This window comes from Buteo buteo, chromosome 8, assembly GCF_964188355.1.
Source record: "Buteo buteo chromosome 8, bButBut1.hap1.1, whole genome shotgun sequence".
Taxonomy (NCBI): Eukaryota; Metazoa; Chordata; class Aves; order Accipitriformes; family Accipitridae; genus Buteo; species Buteo buteo.
The window spans coordinates 45,328,064-45,349,127 of record NC_134178.1 but is presented as its reverse complement, the minus strand read 5'-3'; the positions used below and the strand labels follow the sequence as shown (position 1 = coordinate 45,349,127).

Here is a 21,064-nt window from a genome sequence, read left to right as displayed (position 1 = left end):
GGGTCAGGAAATTTGCCTTTATGTTACCCAGGAAATTTTGAGAAGGAATCTTGTCCCGTACTTGTAAAGGAACAAGCTGGAGCTGGGGAGTAGTACCACGGTGAGAAAAGGCTGTGAAAGAAGATGGAGCCTCATGTGGCCCCTTCATGTGAGAAGACTGGAAGTAGATAGATGGCATTGCTGAAAATGGACAGTTGAGTAAGGGACATGGCCATGAGAGAGGGAGAGATGGAAGGGAGAGAAATGTGGAACAATTTTGTGATTCTCTCAGATAAGCTGAGATGCTTGGGTCATGGAAAGATGAAAAAGGCACAAGTGACAGAGACGAGAGCAGTTTTGTTTCGATGTGGATCCCAGAACACTGCTTTCAAAATGTGTCCTTGTGCTTGTGAAGCCAGCAAAACTGAAGTCTTGTAACAGCAGCATCCTTCCATACTGCTCTGACTCGTCTCCAGGACAAGCCATCCTGTGTAATCAAACAGGCTTAATTGCAATTAAAAATATTAATCTTTATGCCACTACCTGTCAAGAATTAATATATTAATTCTGGTTTCTCGCAGCAAGGCTCCTACCTACAGTTGTCAAGCTGAAAAATATAATCAAATCAGGTGCCAAATCCAAATCATGGCCCATTCTCATCCTGAAATTCTGTGAGGCTGGAGCAGAATAAATCAGTTGTAAATAAGTATTTCCCAGCTGTTAATCACTGGATAGATAGCTAACTCTGCTGGCATCTCCAGCGTTTTGAGGATGGGAGGCAGCATGAGCAGTGTGCACTGCACTCCAGAAATCCTCGCTAGACTTCTGATTCCTTGAGGATAGGTATAGGTGAATACAAGTTGAAAAGCTCCTAGGCATGGCAGAATTATATATATATATATATATATATATATATATATAATAACAAACCTAAGGAGTAAATTCATCTTCTGCTAGGCTCTGTATAGTATGCTGTGGAGGAGTGGAAGCGTGCTTTCAGTAGAAAAGATGGGCACAACCCAGGGGAAGAGGCCAGTACACAAGTGGAGTGAAGCCTGTGATAGCAGCAAATCCCGTCAGTTGCAGGGGGTGGAAGGAGGAGGTGGTTTGGAGAAGGCATTCCTATTGGAAAGGAAAAGGTAAATCGACTGTCTGGGCTTTGGATGTCAAATGTAGAGGAAACATTTGGTGTAGTTGAAAGGAAAGCTTCCTGCAAGTGATTTTATTATTTTGTTTTTTTTATCCTGTACCCTGTCTTTAATGATGCCTTTTTTTTTCTTCTCTTCTCCTTTCCTTCCCCTGTGAGACACAGAGCTTTGAAAAGAAGAGTTTTCCTTCTCCCTTGCTCTCTAGTAAAACTGACCCAATGCTCTCTGTGTTCTTCTCAGTCTAGGCTAATGTAATGCCTAGGTAAATGCCTAGTATTTTAGGCTTACATTGTTACGGTTTACACTGTGCTGGCTTACCAGAGGATTTAAATAGGAGTTATGTCGCTTCTCTGAGAGCTAACTTTTCTGATCAGGTGTGAAAGCTTCAGACTTGTTTGTCAAGTGTAAGTATGATCTGGTTTCCCACGAGACCATAGTGAATGCTGCAGAAATGAATATATATACACACATATGCACAAAATAAGATCACTAAATTGTTTTGATTCTTCTTTTTTGGTGAGAAGGGCTACTGGCAAGAAAATTTCTGAACACTGTAGCCCAAGAGTTGAATTTCTTATCCACGTTACTATCACTAGTTTGTTTTACGTTCTGTGAAATTAGTAGATAGATTTGATTGGCAGAAGAGACTATTGTGACCTGTGCTATAGGTCACAGTATTTTTTCCAAAAATAATTTGTGTGCTGGAATTTTTAAAATCAATATTGGATGGGTTTTTTTTAAATGATTGAAAACAATTGAGAATCTGCTACAACTTAATTTGTTTCTGGGGAGGACCTTTCCTGATACTTTTATTATTATTATTGTGTCTTCTGGAGATCTTATAATTGAAGACTTTGTCAGTGATCTTGGAAAGACACAAACTTTTAAACAGAGCAGTCTTTATATGTTGTATGCTTCAGACCCCACAAGAAACTCACCTGTTTGATGATGACTCTTTGTTTTTGATTGCATTTTCAGATCTGTCAGTTATGAGTTTTAATCTTTGTCACTGCTTTCTAAATCAGTAGTCAAAGAATACTTAGGAAATTCTGCTTTTCACTGTATCACCTTACCTGTTTCAACTAGAATTGCAGTCTTACCAGAGAAAGCGATTCTTTTTTTGAAAAGGCCACCTTTTTTTTTTTCCCCAAAAAGAACAAAATTGAATTTGTAATAATTATTTTACCCTCCCTTTATTTGTTGTCCTAAGGGAGGATTCAATGAACATTAAGGAAATAATACCAGCCCCTCTGTTATTCTGCAATGACCAGCGTTACACTGCCAGTACTTAAAATACCTATGTTATTCTAGTTTCCCTTTTTTAAGCGTTGGTGTGACATCAGCTTGCTTTCTTTACTTTAAAACTGCCCTTGTTCTCCAAGAGTTGGTTAAAGTCAATATTCATCATCTAAAGAGCTCCTCAGCTACCTGTTTTTAACACTTCTTTGATTATATTGTCCAGGTCTACTGGATTTTGGTATGCTTAGCTTTAAAAGCTGCCTTTTTGCAACTTTCTATTGATACAGTTGGAAATAACTGCTTATTAATTGATACAACCATGTTATCTGCTGTTTTTCCGAATATAGAGCAGAATAATCACTGATTAGCCCTACTTTTCCTGCTTCTTTATGTTTCCATTTAATACCAGACCAGTGCCATGTTAATGATATTTTTTTTCCTGATACAGTTAAAAAAAAAAAAATCTTTTGTTGTCCTTATCTCTGCAGGCATCTGTTGTCTTTCTCTTATTTTTCTTGCTTTTCTTCCTTAAATCTGAAATAGTGAGGACTTTTAAATTGGGCTATCCGGGATCTTGTTACCCAGCTGATTGCACTGAATTATCTCTGTTTGATTCTTGCATGTGACAAGCAAGCAAACATTAGCTTGCACGTCAACATGCTGGAACTGTTAGTATTTAAACAGAAGAGAATATAGAATTTTGATGACATATTGTTCTACTTGTTGCCATCGCTGGCTGAACACAGCACCTGTTTGATTCTCCTGTTGACTTGCTTCCAGATCTGCATGGCAAAGGGTTTTCATACAAAACCTCACTTTATTTACCTCCTTGCTAACAGGGAAGTAGTATCAATGCAGATACTTCAAATTCTGGACTGATAAAAGCAGGAGAAGTGCCAGTTTTACTGTCTGAGTCAAAATATGTAACAGCCAACCCATATCACCAGACATATTGAGATATCAGCCTAGTTGTGCTGTTTCCACAAACAAGCCAAAGAGACCCCCAAATTAAATCCTTCTACTGCCAAGCATAATATGCACAGTTTTGCTATTAAAATCCAGTTCAGTTGAGTGCTTGCATATAAATCTTAATTAGTTCATGCTTTGTACAGCTCATTTTGAGGACTAAAAGGTTATTGGTTAGAAACGGAATCTTGCATTGTTTTAAAATTATTTACATGGTACATGGGCTCTTTAGTTTGTTTTTTTCTCTAAGATTGTGCTGTCAGAATCCTTGGGAAATTGTGTAATGTTCACAGTACTTCTTGCCTTAATAGGCAATAGGCTGTAGCAGAGACAGAAGGATCCTTGCGTTTTCTAGGTATAAGTGAGACAGGTTCCTCTCCTGTCACTTCCAAAACAAGATACATAACCCAAGATATTAAGAACTTTTGTAGGACAGTAAAACATAACAATCAACAAGCTGAAGGGGAAAAAAATGGAATTAATTTAGCCAGGAAGCAGTGGATTTAAAGCAGTCTTTAAGCATTTCTGTGAATTAATGCTTTGCTAGAAGGGTGTACAATGTAGACTTAAGAAGTTAGGGTTGTTGCTGGTAAGACTATTTGAAGTGCTGGTCATGGCATGATGTAAAGAGAAGGTCCACTTTAGATTGGAACTGAGCATGTAGTTCCTTGGATAGGTGCTCTTACTCTATTACGAAATTTTTTGTATATATTGTATTATATATCATTGTATGATACATAATTATACCATATATAGTTATATAATAGATATATTTTAAATAGATATTAAAAAGTCTGTGTGCATGTGCGTAATTATTCAAAACTATCTTCTATTACTTACCCCAATGGCATGAATTTTGTTCAAGAAACCAGTTAAAAATAGCTATTCTATTTCTAAATAAATTTTATATCCTCTCTTCGGTAGGTCTTGAATACCTCATATCTTTCTATTATCTTATACCTTTCTATTGTCTTATGTCCCTTTTTTAGACTCTCTTATCATCTCTAACAATATCTTCATCCCTTTTTCTAAATTCTCTCATCATTGTCTCTAACAATATCTTCAGAAAAAAAAGGGGTGGGGGGGAAGAGGGCAGCACTAGGGACAAGGAGTATGCATTTATTTTGTGTTAAGGACGTTATAGTAAATTACTAGGGCAGAAAAATCAAAAGTTTTGGGTTTAGCTTGATGAGAAAACAGAACTCTTAATGTCATAGACATAATGCTTATGGCAAGGAATATTTTCACCCAAGAAGTACAAGTTGTGTGGCATCTGGAGGAGAGCAAAGACTCGTTATAGCCAGGATATGTGTCACTGAAGAAAAAAGTTTCAGAAATAATGCTAGTCAGGAGTATTTTTAAGGAAGCCTTTTGGTTTCTTGTGGAAACATATAATTAAAGATGACATATTTTTGTGGAAGTGTATAGATTTTGACAAAATGCTATCAGAAAGATTGTGGTCAAGAATAGGCCTTCTCAAAAGTAGAGATAGTCGTATTAAAACCCAAACTTCTCAGTCTAAAAATGTATGTCAATAGAATTCTATTTTGCAGTAAAAGTTAGAAGATTTTGTTTTCATTCCACTGTAGAGCAAAATTAATTTTAAAAGTTGTTGTAAAATGGAACAGCTCAGGAGCCAAAACTTTTCTGATGTCATTGTTTTGATGAGAGGGTTTGACAGTAGAAACAACTTTGGCAGCCATGCTGAATGGTCAGAAGGATAGAAAGATTTAATTTTATGTTTCATTCCAGTACAGAGCAAAACAAATACTGCAGTCTTAAATGTCATAATAAAATGGAACAGTTCTCCAGTCACCCTTTGTCAAGTGCTATTGTGTGCATACAAGTTAAGACAATTTTATTTCAGAAGGACTTGGCCCTTACACTGTATAGATATGCAGAAGGTTAATGCTCAAGAAACAGTTGGGAACTGTTGTTAAATGAAGATACTTTTCAGGGAGGTACTGGCTCCAGGAAAGGGTAAGAGACTTTAAATCCTGCTGTGGGCACTATCTACTCCTCTGTTGTCAACTCTGTTGTATCTATGTAGCTCCTACCAGGTACATTGTAGTACAGAATATAGTATGTTTTGTAAATGATCCCAGTGCATGAGGTGGTACATTTACCCGAGATATTTATTGTCTTGTCTTCTGAGGAGAGTTTAACTGCTCTGCTTCCTGGGTCCAAGTATTTAGGCCAGTTTACTTAAAAGGATGCTAAGGAAAAAAATGGTTAGCTTAGGTTTAGGAAGTTTCACAACTCCCATTGGTCTTCAGCAATTTGTGAATATCAATATGAATGAGCCTTATGGAAGACTACCAGTGTCTGTGTATTAGCTGAGGGCAGATTTACCCCCATCTTTATCTCACAGGAGACCGTTACAAGCAATTCAGTTTGCTGCCAACTGAATAGGGACAATTTATGTCTGTGCCAAACTATTCCAAACAGACACTGTCACACCCCAGGCCAAAAATCTTTGGCATCTTCAGATGAACTGCAAACTTGGGTTATCCTCATTCCTCCTAGACAGTGTTAAGGTAGTCCAAGATTTTCTATGTCTTGAAGATTTTACTAGAACTCGCTGAGAAAAAGCTACATGAGCTTCTACCTGTCCTGTTCACCTTAATTCTTACTTCATAATGCCTTTCACTGGTGGACTTTGTAGTGCTTGCTAGATTGCTTGGATAGACAATTGCCTTGCTAGCACCAGTATCCAAGAGAGTAGAATATCATTGTCAAATGCCTTCTCATAACTTGGCCAAATGGAAACAAAAGAAAATATCCTGACAAAAGAAAAGGCATTCAGCTGGGTTCAGCTGCCTTTCCAGAATAGCAAAGATCTTGCCTAGTTCTATGTTCTGTATGCCTGTCCAGTACAGATGTCTTAATGACTTAGGTCATCCTAGTGGCATTAGAGATGCGTGTGTGTGATGAGGTAAATAGTCCTAAGCCTCGGATAACAGCAAAGGGATTTTTATTTCAAATATAGGAAACCCACGCCACCTAAAAAAGAATAAAATATTACCCAGCGTAAAGACATACCATCGTGCCTTTGCATCAGCCTTTGCCATCATCAGACCATCTGATGCCACTGTGTGATCAATAGTGGCCTGTGTAGTCCTTTGAATTATCACATTATATGCCTTCCATTTGGGATTTATTTATTCCATGGGACTGAACTGTTGTTGCTATGACCCAATCAGTCCTAGCTCTTGTATGAGCTCTTTAATAAAGCCAAGGGGAAAAGTCATCCTAATTTTTATGTAATGTATTTTCTCATTTTTACTTAAATTAGGTTATTCACCTGTTTGTATTTCCCTTAAAAAATTATTTAAGTACTGGTAACGCTACGACACATATGCTGTACACATGTCTTAGTTCTCATTCTGCATTGCTGAGATTAAACCAGTTAGGGTATGCCCTCAGGTTGCGCATTTTCTGTAGAGAGAGGTTTAAAGAACAGACCTTCTTACAAGGAGTATTTCTAACTAGGTTTCTGCTAACCAGATCAAGCTGTATTGTGATTTGGCAAAAAACAGACTCGCTCGTATGAGTGACAACATGTTTTTCTAGGGCACAAGCAGCCATTGCTGCTGCTTTGAGAAATGTTCTCACAACAGAAAAGCAGATATTTAGTATATGAACAGCATATGTATTTGCTTAGTATTGCTCAATAGTGAAAGTGTCCTGTTCTTATTTTAGTAGGTTTGTTTGAAAAGGACTCTGTGGGGGGCAAAAGGAGTCATTGAATCCACTTCAGTTTTTTTTAATTCTCTGGAATACATGTTGGTAGAGTCTTCACTGATTAATGAAGCTAATTCATTAGCTTAGCTTAAGTTTTACAGTCTAACTTGTGGATACATAAGCTGTATATGGCACTCTGTTCAGATATGCAATTGATTTACTGATTTATATGAGTCCTTAAGCTCAGTTTGAATTGTGAGTCATTAATTCAACAGTGAAGGATAATGATTAAGCAGGTGATCTTTTGACATCATAGTTGGGAAGAGGTTCTGAGAGGAAAAATGAAATTAGGTGAATGGTCTGATAGTAGAGACTAAATTGCATTTCAACACACTGCAGGTGTGATGTGAAAGAAGTTGTTTCAGTTAGCTCAGTGCCTTCCTGGTATTCTTTCAAAATGATTGATTGTAGTTTGCTATAGTCAATGAAATGACATCAGCAGATTCAGAAATATTTAACAGTATGTGTAAAGAAGTCTTCTTTGGACAAAAGAAATTTGTCAGTATGACACATGCAGCTTTTGTTCCCTAGTCTTTCTTGAAAGCTGCTTGTGAGGAATTCATGATACTGATGGCAGATTGTAATAAGTGAAGTTTGCTTTTTTTTTTCCCCTGCTTTTCTTAGCTTGCTCAGGAAAATACATTTGAACAGTAAATAATAACTTGGTTGGTATGTATAATCCATCTAGCCTCTCGACTGGAGGCTCTCCCGCTTCAAATGGACTTGAACTGTGTCAGCTGCTAAGGGATTTGATTACTGAGGACTTCCTCTTGGAACCCTTATGTTTATTTTAGGAAGTCTGAGGTATGTGTGGTGGCCTGGTTTTCTCACAGTTTCAAGAACAAGAGGGAAGACAGGCCTTTAGAAAGCTCACCCAGGATATGGGAGAACTACACTACGAAATGGGCTGACCACTGTTCATAGCAAGTGATGCTACTGCTTCCAAGTAGTGAGAAAGCTATGAAAGTTGATAAAGCAATTTATCACTTTGAAAGCTTTTCTGATTATGATTTAGCAGCTGCAATGATTCTGTATATTGAAAAGGAGGCATTTCAAAGAAAGATACCATAAAAACTCTGGCTTTAAATGTTTCCCTAACTTTTAAGACCCATCTCCTATCTCAATGGCACTGGCATCTTCCAGTAGCATAGTGTCACTTACAAGCACTCATGTAGCGTTTGACTGGCTTGAAATACATGCCCTTTGCACCAGGCAGCTCAATCTCCGCATGGTTCAGACTGCCACCATATGAGATCAAATACTGCATTGCTGCAGCCTTTCTGCACTTTGCAAATGTGACCCCTGCTGTGTGAGGAATGCTAAGTTTCCTCTTCTTTTAAAGGAAAAGAGGCCTTACCTAACTGAGTTGGTCCATCCAAGTTTCCATGGTTTCTCAAATAAGAAAAAGGTCATCACTGGTGGGATGAGGTATAACTGATCTGAAATGAATCCACTTCATAGTATCCCAAAAAATTCCTTCTGTACTCCTACCAAGTCTTTGTCTTCAGCTTTTTTTTCTTATTGAGGCTCTGTGGATTCTTAACTGTTTATGCCAGGTGCCTGCATAACTCACAGGACCACAGATGACGTAAACATGCATAAGTGTAATAAATCTAATTTCTTTTATCTACTGTACATGGATTGGTCTATGTTCTGTCTTTAAACTAGCAGTGATGAAGGATTGTTTTTTATTTCCTTATGTATAAAGCAGATTTTACATTGCTGTATGAAAAACTATTCGCTTGCTTTGTATTGCCAAATGTAGTGTGCTCATTTTATCTTGGTCTTATTCGTCTGACCTCTCTCCATAGTCATGGAATGTACTTCTGTTAAATAGTTTGGTTTATACTTCTGTAATGCCTCACATAAGAAAATTTGTTCTTCCCTCCCACTCAGAGTTGTCCAGCTCACTATAGACCTTGGACAAGTCTCTTCATTTCTGCATTCTCTATCTACAGAATAGGAATAATCATGATGCATTGCTTTTGACTGGTAAAATGCTTGAAATTCTTGGGAAGAATGGGTTGTAAAAGAGTCGAAGCGTTCCTTCCTTCTTCCATGAGCAATAAATCAGCAACTGCCATCCAGCCGGGTTACTATATATACACTTTTCAGGAATCCTTCCAGAATCCCTCCGTTTCCCCGCTATTGTGTTTCAAGAAATGTGCAACTCATCTAGATTAGGCAATTGGGAAGCATCCCTTTCCATAGGCTGTTAACACCACTTCTGCAAAAGAAACCTATATGAGAATTTTTCTCTCCAAGGGAAATTACTGTGATATTTCTACCAAAGCGTCTTTCTTTCAGAGCACAGATTTGCTTAGCTAGCTCTGGGTGACTATTTTTTGTTGGAATAGCTAGTAGTTTCTAGTGTGCCTACTATCTATGGGAGTTTTTAAGTCTGTTCTTAACATATCCTTGATTTTTCTGCTGTGACTCTGAAGTCAGTGGGAGTCCTTCCAGAAGCCTTCTATGGTTGGCTTGTTGAGATAGTGACCAGTAACTAGTCTGAATACAAAAGATGTAAAGCAGAACTGATCTTAACCATGATGTGTTTTCCTATGTGTATGTTAAGGAGATCACTAGGTTTATTAGTGTTGGAGGGGCAGGATTGTTTTGGGAGGGTTTATAAATGCAAATATTTTGGTTGTTTTTTCTCCCTATTACACAATTCAGAAAAATCTGAATTTTAAGAGATTTCTTTTTCTGTACCTTGCTTTCATTTGTATAAAACAATAATTCGGCATATAATAGTCTGGATTCCATTTTGGCTTTGTTTTATTCAGAGAAGCATTTTTAGTGGCTATGTTTGCTTACCTAGGTTTTACTTGAGAGGTGAAACTTTCTAAGCTGGGCAAGAAGCTATGAAAGTTCAAAGCTAATGGTGGTGTTTGCATTAGACAAGACACAGTTCAGTGACATGCAGTGTGCACCTTCATTGTCTGAATGTTAGCAAGCAAAATTGACACCATATGTGCCCAACTGTAATTGCTCCAAGAGGGGAAAAGAGAAACATGTCAGAACATTTGAGTAACACCTAATTCAGCCCATGGTTATAAATAAAGCTGATGGTTGCTTAAAAACAAAAGTAGGAAAATATTATGGTTATATTATTCCTCAACAGCGCTTCCCACATAGGTGAACTTTATTACAGAGACAACACAAGTGAAAAGAAACATATAACAACTTTTTATGGTATTTTTACGTTATTTTATTTTTTTCGCAGTAAATAAAGTGGTTATGAGGCTCCAAGGAAAACGGCCCAGATGTTAGTGAGTTGTATGAAATTTAGTGGAAACAAGCTGTAAAAAACATAGTCATAAAACGGCCTGTCAATGCCACACATCTGGACAATGCAGCTGTATGTTCCTGCTGCTGTCATCACCCTAAGAAAACTCAATAGCCTTATTTCACCCCAATTAGGCTGCATACCAACAGAATCAGAATTACACAGGGAGGGGGTATATTTTCACCAAGACAGACCCTCTCAAATTCCCTTCAAGGAGTTTTTATCTTTCATTCAGGGCTAGTGCCTCACACACTAGTCACTTTGTAAACAGTACTCCAAACTACTGCCCTTGATTTGCTATCTGTTAAATGCTTTTTAATTTATTACTTTATAATAAGTAGTTGCTTAATGTTGCTTCTTTGTTTGAAACCTAAAAAAAATGACATTTTACTGTGAGAACTGTGTGTCTGTTGACCTTTACATAAATCATAGAAGTTTTCTCCATTCTAGTTTTATCTCACACTATAGCAGATGTAACTTCATTTGAGGTCTTAGGAACCAAAGAATAGCTATGCATCTTACTGATGTGTTGTTTTCCTGAAAGGGTGGCCATTTTGACCCACGCATTGTACAATGTGCAATAGCATTTCCTCATTTCAGTATGCAAAATATGTGTCAAATGCAATATTAAAACTATACAAGTAACAGTTATTTGGGGGGGTGGGGGGGTGGGGTGTCTCTGCAGGTGATAGAAGTAGCCAAAGCCATTTTGGATAGTGGTGAAGAAATTCCTGTAACACTAACTGGAAAGCTGTTGAAATTTCACCTGCTTTGTCTCAAACAGAAGGACCTTCAGAGAAGAGAAGCTGAAAAGAAGGTACTATAGTATGCCTTATGGAGGATGCTTAATTAACTTTATGAAGACACTTCTAATCTAGTCTATTCTAGTGCTGTTTCCATAAATTCAGCTTTCTCCTCATGCTTAACTTCCTAGATCTGTTACTGAAGAGAAATGAAAATAGACATTTATCCTTTTAAGTTAATTAGATTTTGGGGAAGAAGCCTGCAGTTACTCAAATGCAGGCGAGACAAGGGGAAAAAAAGAAAAAAAATACAGTGGCAGAACTCTTTGCTAGAGTGAGAAGTAGTAATGTCTTAGCTGAGTCTTAGGACCAATAGAAAATAGAGCTAGGAACTGGCTTCATCTGAGCGTATCTCTGCTGAAGTAAGGGTAGGAGAGATTATTACTTGAAAGGTATCAAAGTTAGATGCAGAGCAGCACTATGAGGAAGTTACTATCATGAATCACCTCTCTGGAGGAAATTTGGAGAAGTTACCTGTTCCATCCTCCAGCACTAAGGCAGGATAAAATTTACATGAACTATTCCTGGCAGATGTTTGTTGAACCTCTTCTTAAAACCTTCCACTGCTGTGCTTTCACTTTTCTACAGCAATCAGTATTACTGCTCAACTATCTCTGCAATGTACCCATTTGGAAAAGGTTTCTAACCTTACCAACCCCGCTCTAATTTAAACCCATTACTGCTTCACTTCTCACTGTGTATGGGGACAACAGTTCTTACCCTCCATTCTGCAGAAATCTATTACGTATTTAACTAAACAACCCCAAATATGTGTCATGGTTTCTAGTTTTTGATTATGCTTGTTCCTTTCCTCTGAACTCTTTCCAAATAGTTCATATCTGGAAGTCTGCTTTTCAGAATTGGGTACCACATTTCCCAGTGTTCCCAAAACTTGCTTCCACATATTCTCAAGATGGTCACTAGTAGCTCCAAGATTGCCTCAGACAGATTGCTTATGTGTTCCAGGAGGAATTTCACAAAGCTTGCACAGACTCACAATCAGATCAGACCTCTTAATTGCTTTTTAACATCTGTAATTTAAAAAAAAAAAGTTGTCAGATGTACATTTCAACAGCTTACTGAACAATTGATCTTTGCTATAGTCCTTTTCCAGCAAGCGTTCACGCAGCTGAAGACCATTATCAGAAAGTCATGTAATTGCTGCAATAGTTTACCCTGTTAATTGATCAAAAACTATAATGTAAAATGTGATGACATGGAGACTTAAGCAGACTATGCATGTAAAAGATGCAAGAAGAAAATGGTTTCATGGATTTTGTGTAGTTGAAAAGTCTGTAAGTCTCTTTAGCGATAATTCTATTTGTGGGAATAATTGGTGGATGAAGTATAGCACACAAGTACAAGAACATGAAATGCTAGGTAATAAATTAAAGTTGTGTCCTGTTCCGATAGAAGTCAATTGCAAAATTGGTTAGCAAATCATAATGTAAGATAAAAATAAATGAAGAATCTGAAGGAAAAAAACCAACGTTTTCAATCTGAAGAGAAATTGAGAGGGTAAAGCTATAGAACAGGGGTTTTTATAGTGAATGGAGAAAAAACGGCTTTACTCTTAGGTGTCAGTCAATGCTGATAAGTAAACTGTAAAACAAGAATTTGAAGTTTAAAGACTAGGCACTTCAATATTAAAAGGGAGCCTTTAGCTTTGATTTGGCAAGATTACTCCTGTAAATATAATTTTATTTCCCTGGAGAATCTGAGGATAGTCGGTATTGAAGGCTGAAGAATCTCTGGAACTTATAATTTCTTCTCTGTTTTAGCCAAGCAATCTGGACAAAGTTGTCACCTCCTCTGGATTATATCTATATCAAAGTGTGACAGGCAAACATGAGAGCAGCAGTTGAAGGACAAAAACAGAGTCAACAATTTGGAGGGCTCCTGGCTATGAGGATGCTCCGCAGTACAGAATGGGCAGAAACTGGTTTTTAATTTAGAATTCTAACTCTACATTGTCTGCCATAAAATTTTTAATCCTTTCCAACTAGGTTGTACAGTACACTTTCCATTGCCAGCAATTCGCGGGTTGAAATCAGATTTTACAGTTCTCAGAAAGCCAACATAACTGGTGCCTATTCTAAAAAACAATGGACAGTTAATAGAATGGAATGGCAGAAGAAAAACAGCAAGTGAATAAACAAAAATAAACCATTATGAAATTTCTGTACTTCATTAGGAGCAGAAGCTTGTCATAAATTGACAGTTCAAATTAGCATGCAGAAGAGACAAAGTGTCTCAATTAGAAAACTGTTTGAGGTAGTAAGATTCCATAATACGAAGCTTAAAATAACAAAATTACAGAATGTAAAGCTAATGGAAGATTAGAAACTCCGCAAAAAGCCGCACCTTATACGGAAGGAGAAATATGACATTGAGAGGAAAAGGAAAGAGTCCTAGAAAGGAGAGGCTTTAACTTCCTGAGGTATTAAGGTCAACAAGTGTTCTTTGTTGGAATCTTGGCAAGTTCAGGAATGTCTCTGCTTATTTGAGATTAATTACATAAATGATGCAGATGCAATAGATAAAGCTGATTGTGAACTTTGTAGCCTGATGATTGTATCATCTGTTTTGATGTGTTCATCAGCTTAGAATTCAAAGTAGTACTATCAAAAACTTTGGTTTGAAATGTCCAAAGTGGAATAAATTTGAAAGAAAATAATGAAAGCATCCAAATCCCCCATTTCACAGCACAAATAGTTTCAAGAATATCTTGAAAGCATTCCTAAATTTTACAGAAAGGGAATGTGTAAAGAAGGGAAAAGCAGGAAAAGATTTTCTGCTTTGGTTTTGTATTTGAACTAATCACAACTTCTACAGCTGGAAAGTCTGCTTTTCCAGCTGGATCTAGGGAAAGCAACTGTGTAGAGTCAACTGCCCCATCTCATTTGCATGGAGAGCTTTTCTCATTGCTTTAATAGCCTTTAAAGTGACACCACCAGGATGGTAACAGTAAGTTAAGTTAATGTCATTTTATTGTATTTAATTTAGCATTACAATCCTTAAATGTCATTCTTGCATAGTTAATGCATAGTACTGCTGCTGGGTAGAAATAAGGTGGAGGCTTTCTTGCTCTTATAGCACCTTGCTTTACCTTAATATATTTTGGATTATTTTAATTTTAGACTGGCTCTGAGCTTTCTGGATTTATAGCGTGAGGCTTTGGGATACTTACAAAATCTTTTTTCATTCTTTACTCTTAAATTGCTGAGCAGAATTTAATGTAGGTGGTTTTGTTTGAAAATAATGAGAATGGCTGAGTAATATCCTGTGTGAAATGAGCACAAGACTCTTGGTTCTGGTTTATAGTAGACAGATATTTACATCAAAGAAAAATAGTGCTGGTACCATTTTACACCATACTCAGGAGTGTTAACAGAGGTACTAAAGACTTAACAGAAATTGAATTTTTCTCTTATTTCCCTTCAGTCCAGGGAAGGTTTCTGGCTGATGCAAGTGCTGTAGTGGCAGTAACCAAAGCACAGTGATTCTTTACTCGTCTTTCTACCAGAATGCATTTCATTAGTTTTGTAGGTATAATGTCTACCTACCTCTCACAGTTCCTTTTTAATGTGAAGTCTTAACACTATGATTTAGTAAGACTATAATAAACTGAATGGTGAGCTTGAGAAGGATAAAGCAGAGTGTTCAAGACATCAACATTATACTGGCTGAGAGGGAAAAGTATGCAAATAAAAAATTTGAATCATTAGTATTTTACAGCAGTCTGCCCTTTGTTCTGCAGAAAGGCTATGATGAGAACTTAGTTTTTTTCATCTTGTCAGGCAGAAGAAGAGCAACAGAAGGAAAAAGATGGAAGGAAAGAGAAAACTAAACCTCCTGGCAAGAAGGAGAACCTCCTTAGTGCCAAGACAGCTGAGAAAGAAAGAAAAGGAAAAAAGACAGACATAGGTTCTCTAGCACCAGTCACTGTTAAAAAGGACACACAACTGAAGCGACGGGGAGTAGTAGAAGAGGAAGACAAATACATTGGTATGTAAAAAATGTAGATATACTCCTGATAAACTTGCTAGAAATCTTGCAACCTAGCTTCTGAGTGCTTTGTTTTGTTCTATGTTGAAAAGTCAAGATCTATTTGGCAATATTAAGGCATTGTCACTTTGCATTTGAAGAGAGCACACTGTGTTCTGCTCAGTATTAGGATAGATTGTGCAGTCTAAGAAATAAAATACAGATGAGGTATATGTAGCATGTTGACATCAAAATGTTTTAGCATGTCTAAGACTAAAAGAAAGTGGCTAAACAAATCCTACAGAAAACCTTTCTTACAGAAAGATTTTGGAATAACTAAATGCATTTGTGTCAGTATCCAAAGATGGCTTTCTCCTTGTATTTATAAAGTATAACAGAGCTGTCTACCATTGTCTGGGGATGAAGCCAGGTTCTGTACGAAGGGCAATGTGATTTCATTTGCTGTAAAAACATCTGGATAGAACTGAGACCTGAAGAAACCTACTGCAGAAATGAGCTATACGAGGTAAAGAATAATACACGAACTAGTGCTGAGAAAATCTTTATTCGTAATACATAGCACCCACGGTTACAAATTTCACTAGAACAAAAAATATCAGAGAAAATGCATAGCTCTCCTCATTAGATCACAGTTATATTTAATTTGGACCATAATGTGTCTGAGCTGCATCAGCATAAACAGGACCTCTGCTGCTGCAGAAGAACTTGCTGATTTTTGGTTACATTATGTGTACCCGCTATTCCCTAGTTGAACTGCTGCAGGCTTTCCTCTCTCTTTCATCAGACCTTCGTCTGCATCTCATTTGAGATCAACGGCACTCTTCAAACATCTAAAAAGCATCGGTCCAGGTGTTTAGAGCAAGTCTGAATCTTAACGAATCTGACGAAAGTACACAAGAACAGAACAGTAGCTATGTGTACATAGCTCCTCATTTTTTCAGATAAGGCTTGGCTATAACATTCTTTGATGATTTTAAGGTTTTTCAGGGCATGAAAGGAGAAGTGTTCAAAGAAACATTCATGCCTTTAAGAATCCAAGCTGAAGTCATGTAGAGAACTCATGCCATCTTACTAGAATTGGTACAGAATGTACAGTACAGAGTGGCTTTGGGTGGGTATTAATATGCTTCTACTAGGCCCCATAGAAACAACTTTACCAGCTCCAAAATTTTTGCTCCCTACTGCCCTGAGGGATATGTGGAAAACATCAGGTACCTGTATAAGATATCTATGCTTTGCTGCCTTGTTAGTCACGGTTAATGAGAAGACGAAGTAAGGAAAATACAAATTGTCTCCAGAAAGTAACAGCCATGAAAACTATCCTTGTTTAGTATGCTTAGTACCTTTATATTATGAACTACTAGCACTGCTGTTAAACTATGATGTTATTCACTGGGATTTGTCTCATCAGTCCCAAAGATATTTACAAAATAACCATAGCTGCAGATTGCCTCAAAGGAGAAGTTGTTGAGGTATTTTGTGCTTGTCACTTCTGCTGTATTTAATTTTACAGTCATGACTGTACTGAGCTGAAGCCATTCTGAACAATTCACCTCATCCGTTGTCCACCCACACAGTTGGGCTTAATAATATACAAATTGATTGCAATTCATACAAAAAAAAATTGTATTCAATGGCTTGATTTCCAGTCTGAAGACAATAAGGAACTACCTAACAATGGAAAAGGTGTTCTGACCTTGCTACTTCCTTTAGTTGTGCTGAGGAAGACAGTGAGGAGGAACCTATAGCCCTGAGAAGGACAGCACCCCTCAAACCCTTCACTGTTGGCTACAGGAAAAACATAACTGTTGTTTTATAGAGAGGTAATTGTTTCTTCATTCTTCCTGACAGTTCCACCTAGAAGTGCATACCAAGAGAAAATTGAGTCAAGTATTGCCAAAACTTCTGGAGACCATTCTAAATAAACATTAAGTGTGGTGAAACAACTTTGTCAGGATTTTCTGTTTTTCCTCGAGAACATGGCAATTAAGGTTCTCAAGAACCTGATGCTAAAGCTTTGTTTTGTCTCTTGGGACAAAGTGGTGCCAGCTCCATTTCTCAGTGTCAAGAACATGTAGATCTATGCAACTTTTCTACCAAGAATGTTGTACTTTACTTTAAAAATCTTCACGTGTATTCTGTATTTTACAAGAGTCTGAGCAGAAGACATGAAGAACCTTGGATGATCCTTAAAGTTGATACAGTGAAAATGTTTTCCAGCACTCTTGGCCACTCTTAATAGAATCATAGAATCATTTAGGTTGGAAAAGACCTCTAAGATCATCAAGTCCAACCATGATCCTAATACTGCCAAGTCCACTATTAAACCATGTCCCTAAGCACCACATCTACACATCTTTTAAATACCCCCAGGGATGGTGACTCAACCACTTCCCTGGCCAGCCTGTTCCAATGCTTGACAACCCTTTTGCTGAAGAAATTTTTCCTGATATCCAATCTAAACCTCCTCTGTTTATATTTGTTTTAATATAGCTGTATCAAGCAAAAAAAAACAAAAGAGAAAAATGCCACAATTTGTACTCGACAGTAGTCTGAGCTATTGCTCATATAAGACCATGTCTTGAACTCAAAGACAACCTGTATCTGTTTCTGGTAGCTAACAGTCATTTTATCATTCATCCCTATTACATTATCACCTTTCTGCAATTGAATATTTCTGCTTTTGAGTAATCTTGAGATTACTTGCATTGATGTCTTTCGTCATTTAAGTATGAACTAGTCACTGATTATTAGAACTGACTGATTATTATCAACTTATGATAATTAGCATGACTGTAATTGTAACTGTTGAATGGCAGGCAGTCTTCAGAATGTATGCATTGGAGTTTTTGGATCTCTGTATGCAGATCTCACTATGCAGAGACATCTGTCTTTTTTGTTAGAAATCATTAATGCTCAGTAATTGTACATGCTCATGCTTTTTCTTCCTGCAGTAACTGAGGCATCAAAATATGTAGTTCAGTTTCAGTACTAGCAGTGATATAATGGACTAGTTTTCTTCTGGTTTTGATTTTGCTTTATGCAACGTATGTACTGGACTGTGGTGGCTGCTTCCTCAGTCAGTCTCTCTCCAAATTCCTAAGTTCTTTCATGTTTACCTAATGTTACAAGAAGAGGAGAGACAACCATGTTGCAACCTGCTGCTCCAGGCAGATGTCAGTGCCAAGCTACCTTTTTTTCTGCCCTTTTTTTCTCCCTTGGATGAATGAGTCCCGTGACCTGAGGAGCGGCTAAAGGACTTTTAAGTGTGTTGTGTTACTAGGCATAAGAAAGAATCTTAATGCTAAATAGAACATAAAACTGTGGGGGTTTTGTTAGTGCACGATAGTCTGCACTAATTGTATGTGTCTATAGTCAATGGAGAAATACAGGAGCTTCAGCAGGCAGTTTCTTTTGTCTTAGGATAAATAACCATGCTGGATTAACTAAATCACCTGATATCTGTCTGAATACCTGTATTTCTCCATGGGCCATAAAGGGAATCTGCGCAATTAACTTAGACTAGAGTCAAGCTTCTAAAGGGCTCATTTTTACTTACATAATGCTTAACCTTTTGCTTTGGTACTGAAAGGTTACTATGCATATTTCTACAGAATTAGTAAGCCCAAACAGAGCAGGCACTCAATGAAACTCCTCATCTGCACTTTAGGATGAATTTGGATGTGCCCTTTGCCAACTGAAAAGGACTAGTGTGAGCTGGTATTACCAACTGATGAGGATTTTGACAGGGAGTCCATCTAGCAAACATGAAAGTGTTGGGCAGGGGGCAGTCAGCAGTGAGTCAGCTCATACCTGCAGCTAATCCTTCAGAATTATTACAGCTCATGTAATCTGTTATCTAAGATGCAGTAACTTACTCTGTGTGTGCTCCCTGGCCAGCTTTATGCAGGATGAAATAGGATAGTTTAAACTACCATTAGAGCATGTGAGTATGTCCTGACGCTAAATTCCTCGAGAAGCAATTACAGAAATGCTGCTGCAGCTAGCGTTCTGGTTATAATCAGCTTCTCCACTTTTTCTCCTGGTGCTTCTCCTAACAATTATTACTTCTGACCTTCTATTCTTCCTGCTGAGTTCTAGGTGGTTTGCTACAGAAGACTTCAGTCTAATGCACATAATATTTTGAAACTTATATGTAATTATCCCAATGAGGTTATAAAAGAATTTTTTTCTCTGACCTTAATTTGCATTATCCCTATATAGTCAAGAAAAAAATGGATTTTGTTAAGCTGTTGAATGTCCTTGCTCTAATCTGGTTTTGTTGTGTTTTGAACAGATGATGAACCAGATGATGGTGCTGATCATTACTTTATAATTTTGGATTTCCACAACCCTCAGCTGTTGCCTGTGATGTCCGACCTTGGGATTAACATTTCAAGTGTAATTAGAATTTCTTCTGAGAATTATAAGCCGTTGCAGACATACTTGGAAGAAACTAAACTTCAGGGAGAATCTTTACTTTCACCTGAAGGTAATCTGGTCATAAAAACAAAATTTGTGTACAAAGCAGACTATTTTATATCTAAGTAAAACTGTTCCTGCTGTGTTTTCCTCCCTCTCCCTGCCTTGTGTTTGTGCATACTACCTGTGAGCAGCTGTGTTTGCCAGTGAAAAATGGTATTGCCGTTGTTTGTTTTCTAAGTTCTTGTTCAGTCTCTCCTTGAACTCACAAGAACATCTTATACCTACAGAATCTTTTGGCAGAGAATTCCCAGGTCTTCTACCCAGTTTCTAGAGTCACTTGATGAGACGTAACTTCTGAATCATGATAAAACCATTTTATAAGTTAATTGGCAAACATTTCTGACGGCTGCTACAGGAGGCATATATAACTTGGCAAACCTTAAGGAGATCAGCATTTTTTTAAGAGTCCACAGCCTTGCTGAGTTGTGTTGCTTTAAACCCTTCAGGCCACTGGAATTACACGAGTGAGGTATTTGGCCTTCCTACTTAGGTTTTAGAAGTGACGAGCACCCATAAGTCCAAATGAAAGCAAGTCACTGCAGGTTTAGTGTCCTTACATCTCTTGAATTAGGCTATAAAAAGTATGTTTGATCTTAGATTCCAGAGTGTCATTGTAAGGTTGGCATTAAGAGAGAACTTTTTTTTTCCACTGTAGCTAGAGCATCTTTGAAAATCAATCATTACTATGCAGTAAAAATGGAAACCATACAGCTTCTACACTTACTTTTCACAGTCATACTGTACCTTAATCTCCTTTTGCCCCAATTTCCACACCAATAAAATTGTGATAATAAGACTTGCTTACCCTATACTTAAAGAACAGATTTGCCAAGGTATGTGCTGGCAGCTTTGGAAAAGTGCAACCTGGGATTTTTATATTTCCTAGGTTTCAAACATTCACTGCTGCAATTTAGTTCGGTGGGGGAAGGTAGGGGTGTGGTTTTGTTTTTATTTTTTATTTTTTCTGAAAGAACTACCATGTTATACTGAGGCTTTGTCTTCCTGGAGTTTTTTGATTCCAAAGTTGGGTGTCAGATTTTTGCTGAGACTCTGAGGATGGGAATGTTTTAACAGTTCTTACAGAAGGCTAATATATGATTTGTGCTTTGTGTAGAAGGGAGTCGTTGTCTGATGATTGATCTAATACTTATAAATTTTAGTTGTAGAAGCAGAGAAAAGAAAGAAAGATGAAGCTATCAAAGACCTGGAAACATTTTGGAAATACCTGGAGCCAGTTCTGAACAGTGGAAAGCCTGAATCACATCTCTTTGATGTCGCCAGACTTCATCACCTAGTTAAGGAGAGTGCCTTTCCCCCTGATTGGTCTGACAGAGAAATGCTGGTCAGTAGATTCTGCTTTCACAATGCATGGCATGCTTTGGCATTTGTAAGATTTAAGACCG

At 37.5% G+C, this 21,064-nt stretch overlaps 1 protein-coding gene across 1 annotated transcript in view; it reads left to right on the top strand.

Moving 5' to 3' along the window:
* SPAG17 (sperm associated antigen 17) overlaps positions 1-21,064 on the top strand; it is a 99,569-nt gene that overhangs the window by 11,578 nt on the left and 66,927 nt on the right. The window contains exons 4-7 of the mRNA XM_075034474.1: positions 11,051-11,182; positions 14,969-15,176; positions 19,474-19,668; positions 20,822-21,003. Coding sequence (XP_074890575.1) covers positions 11,051-11,182; positions 14,969-15,176; positions 19,474-19,668; positions 20,822-21,003 — 717 coding nt within the window. The remainder of the gene's footprint in view (positions 1-11,050; positions 11,183-14,968; positions 15,177-19,473; positions 19,669-20,821; positions 21,004-21,064) is intronic.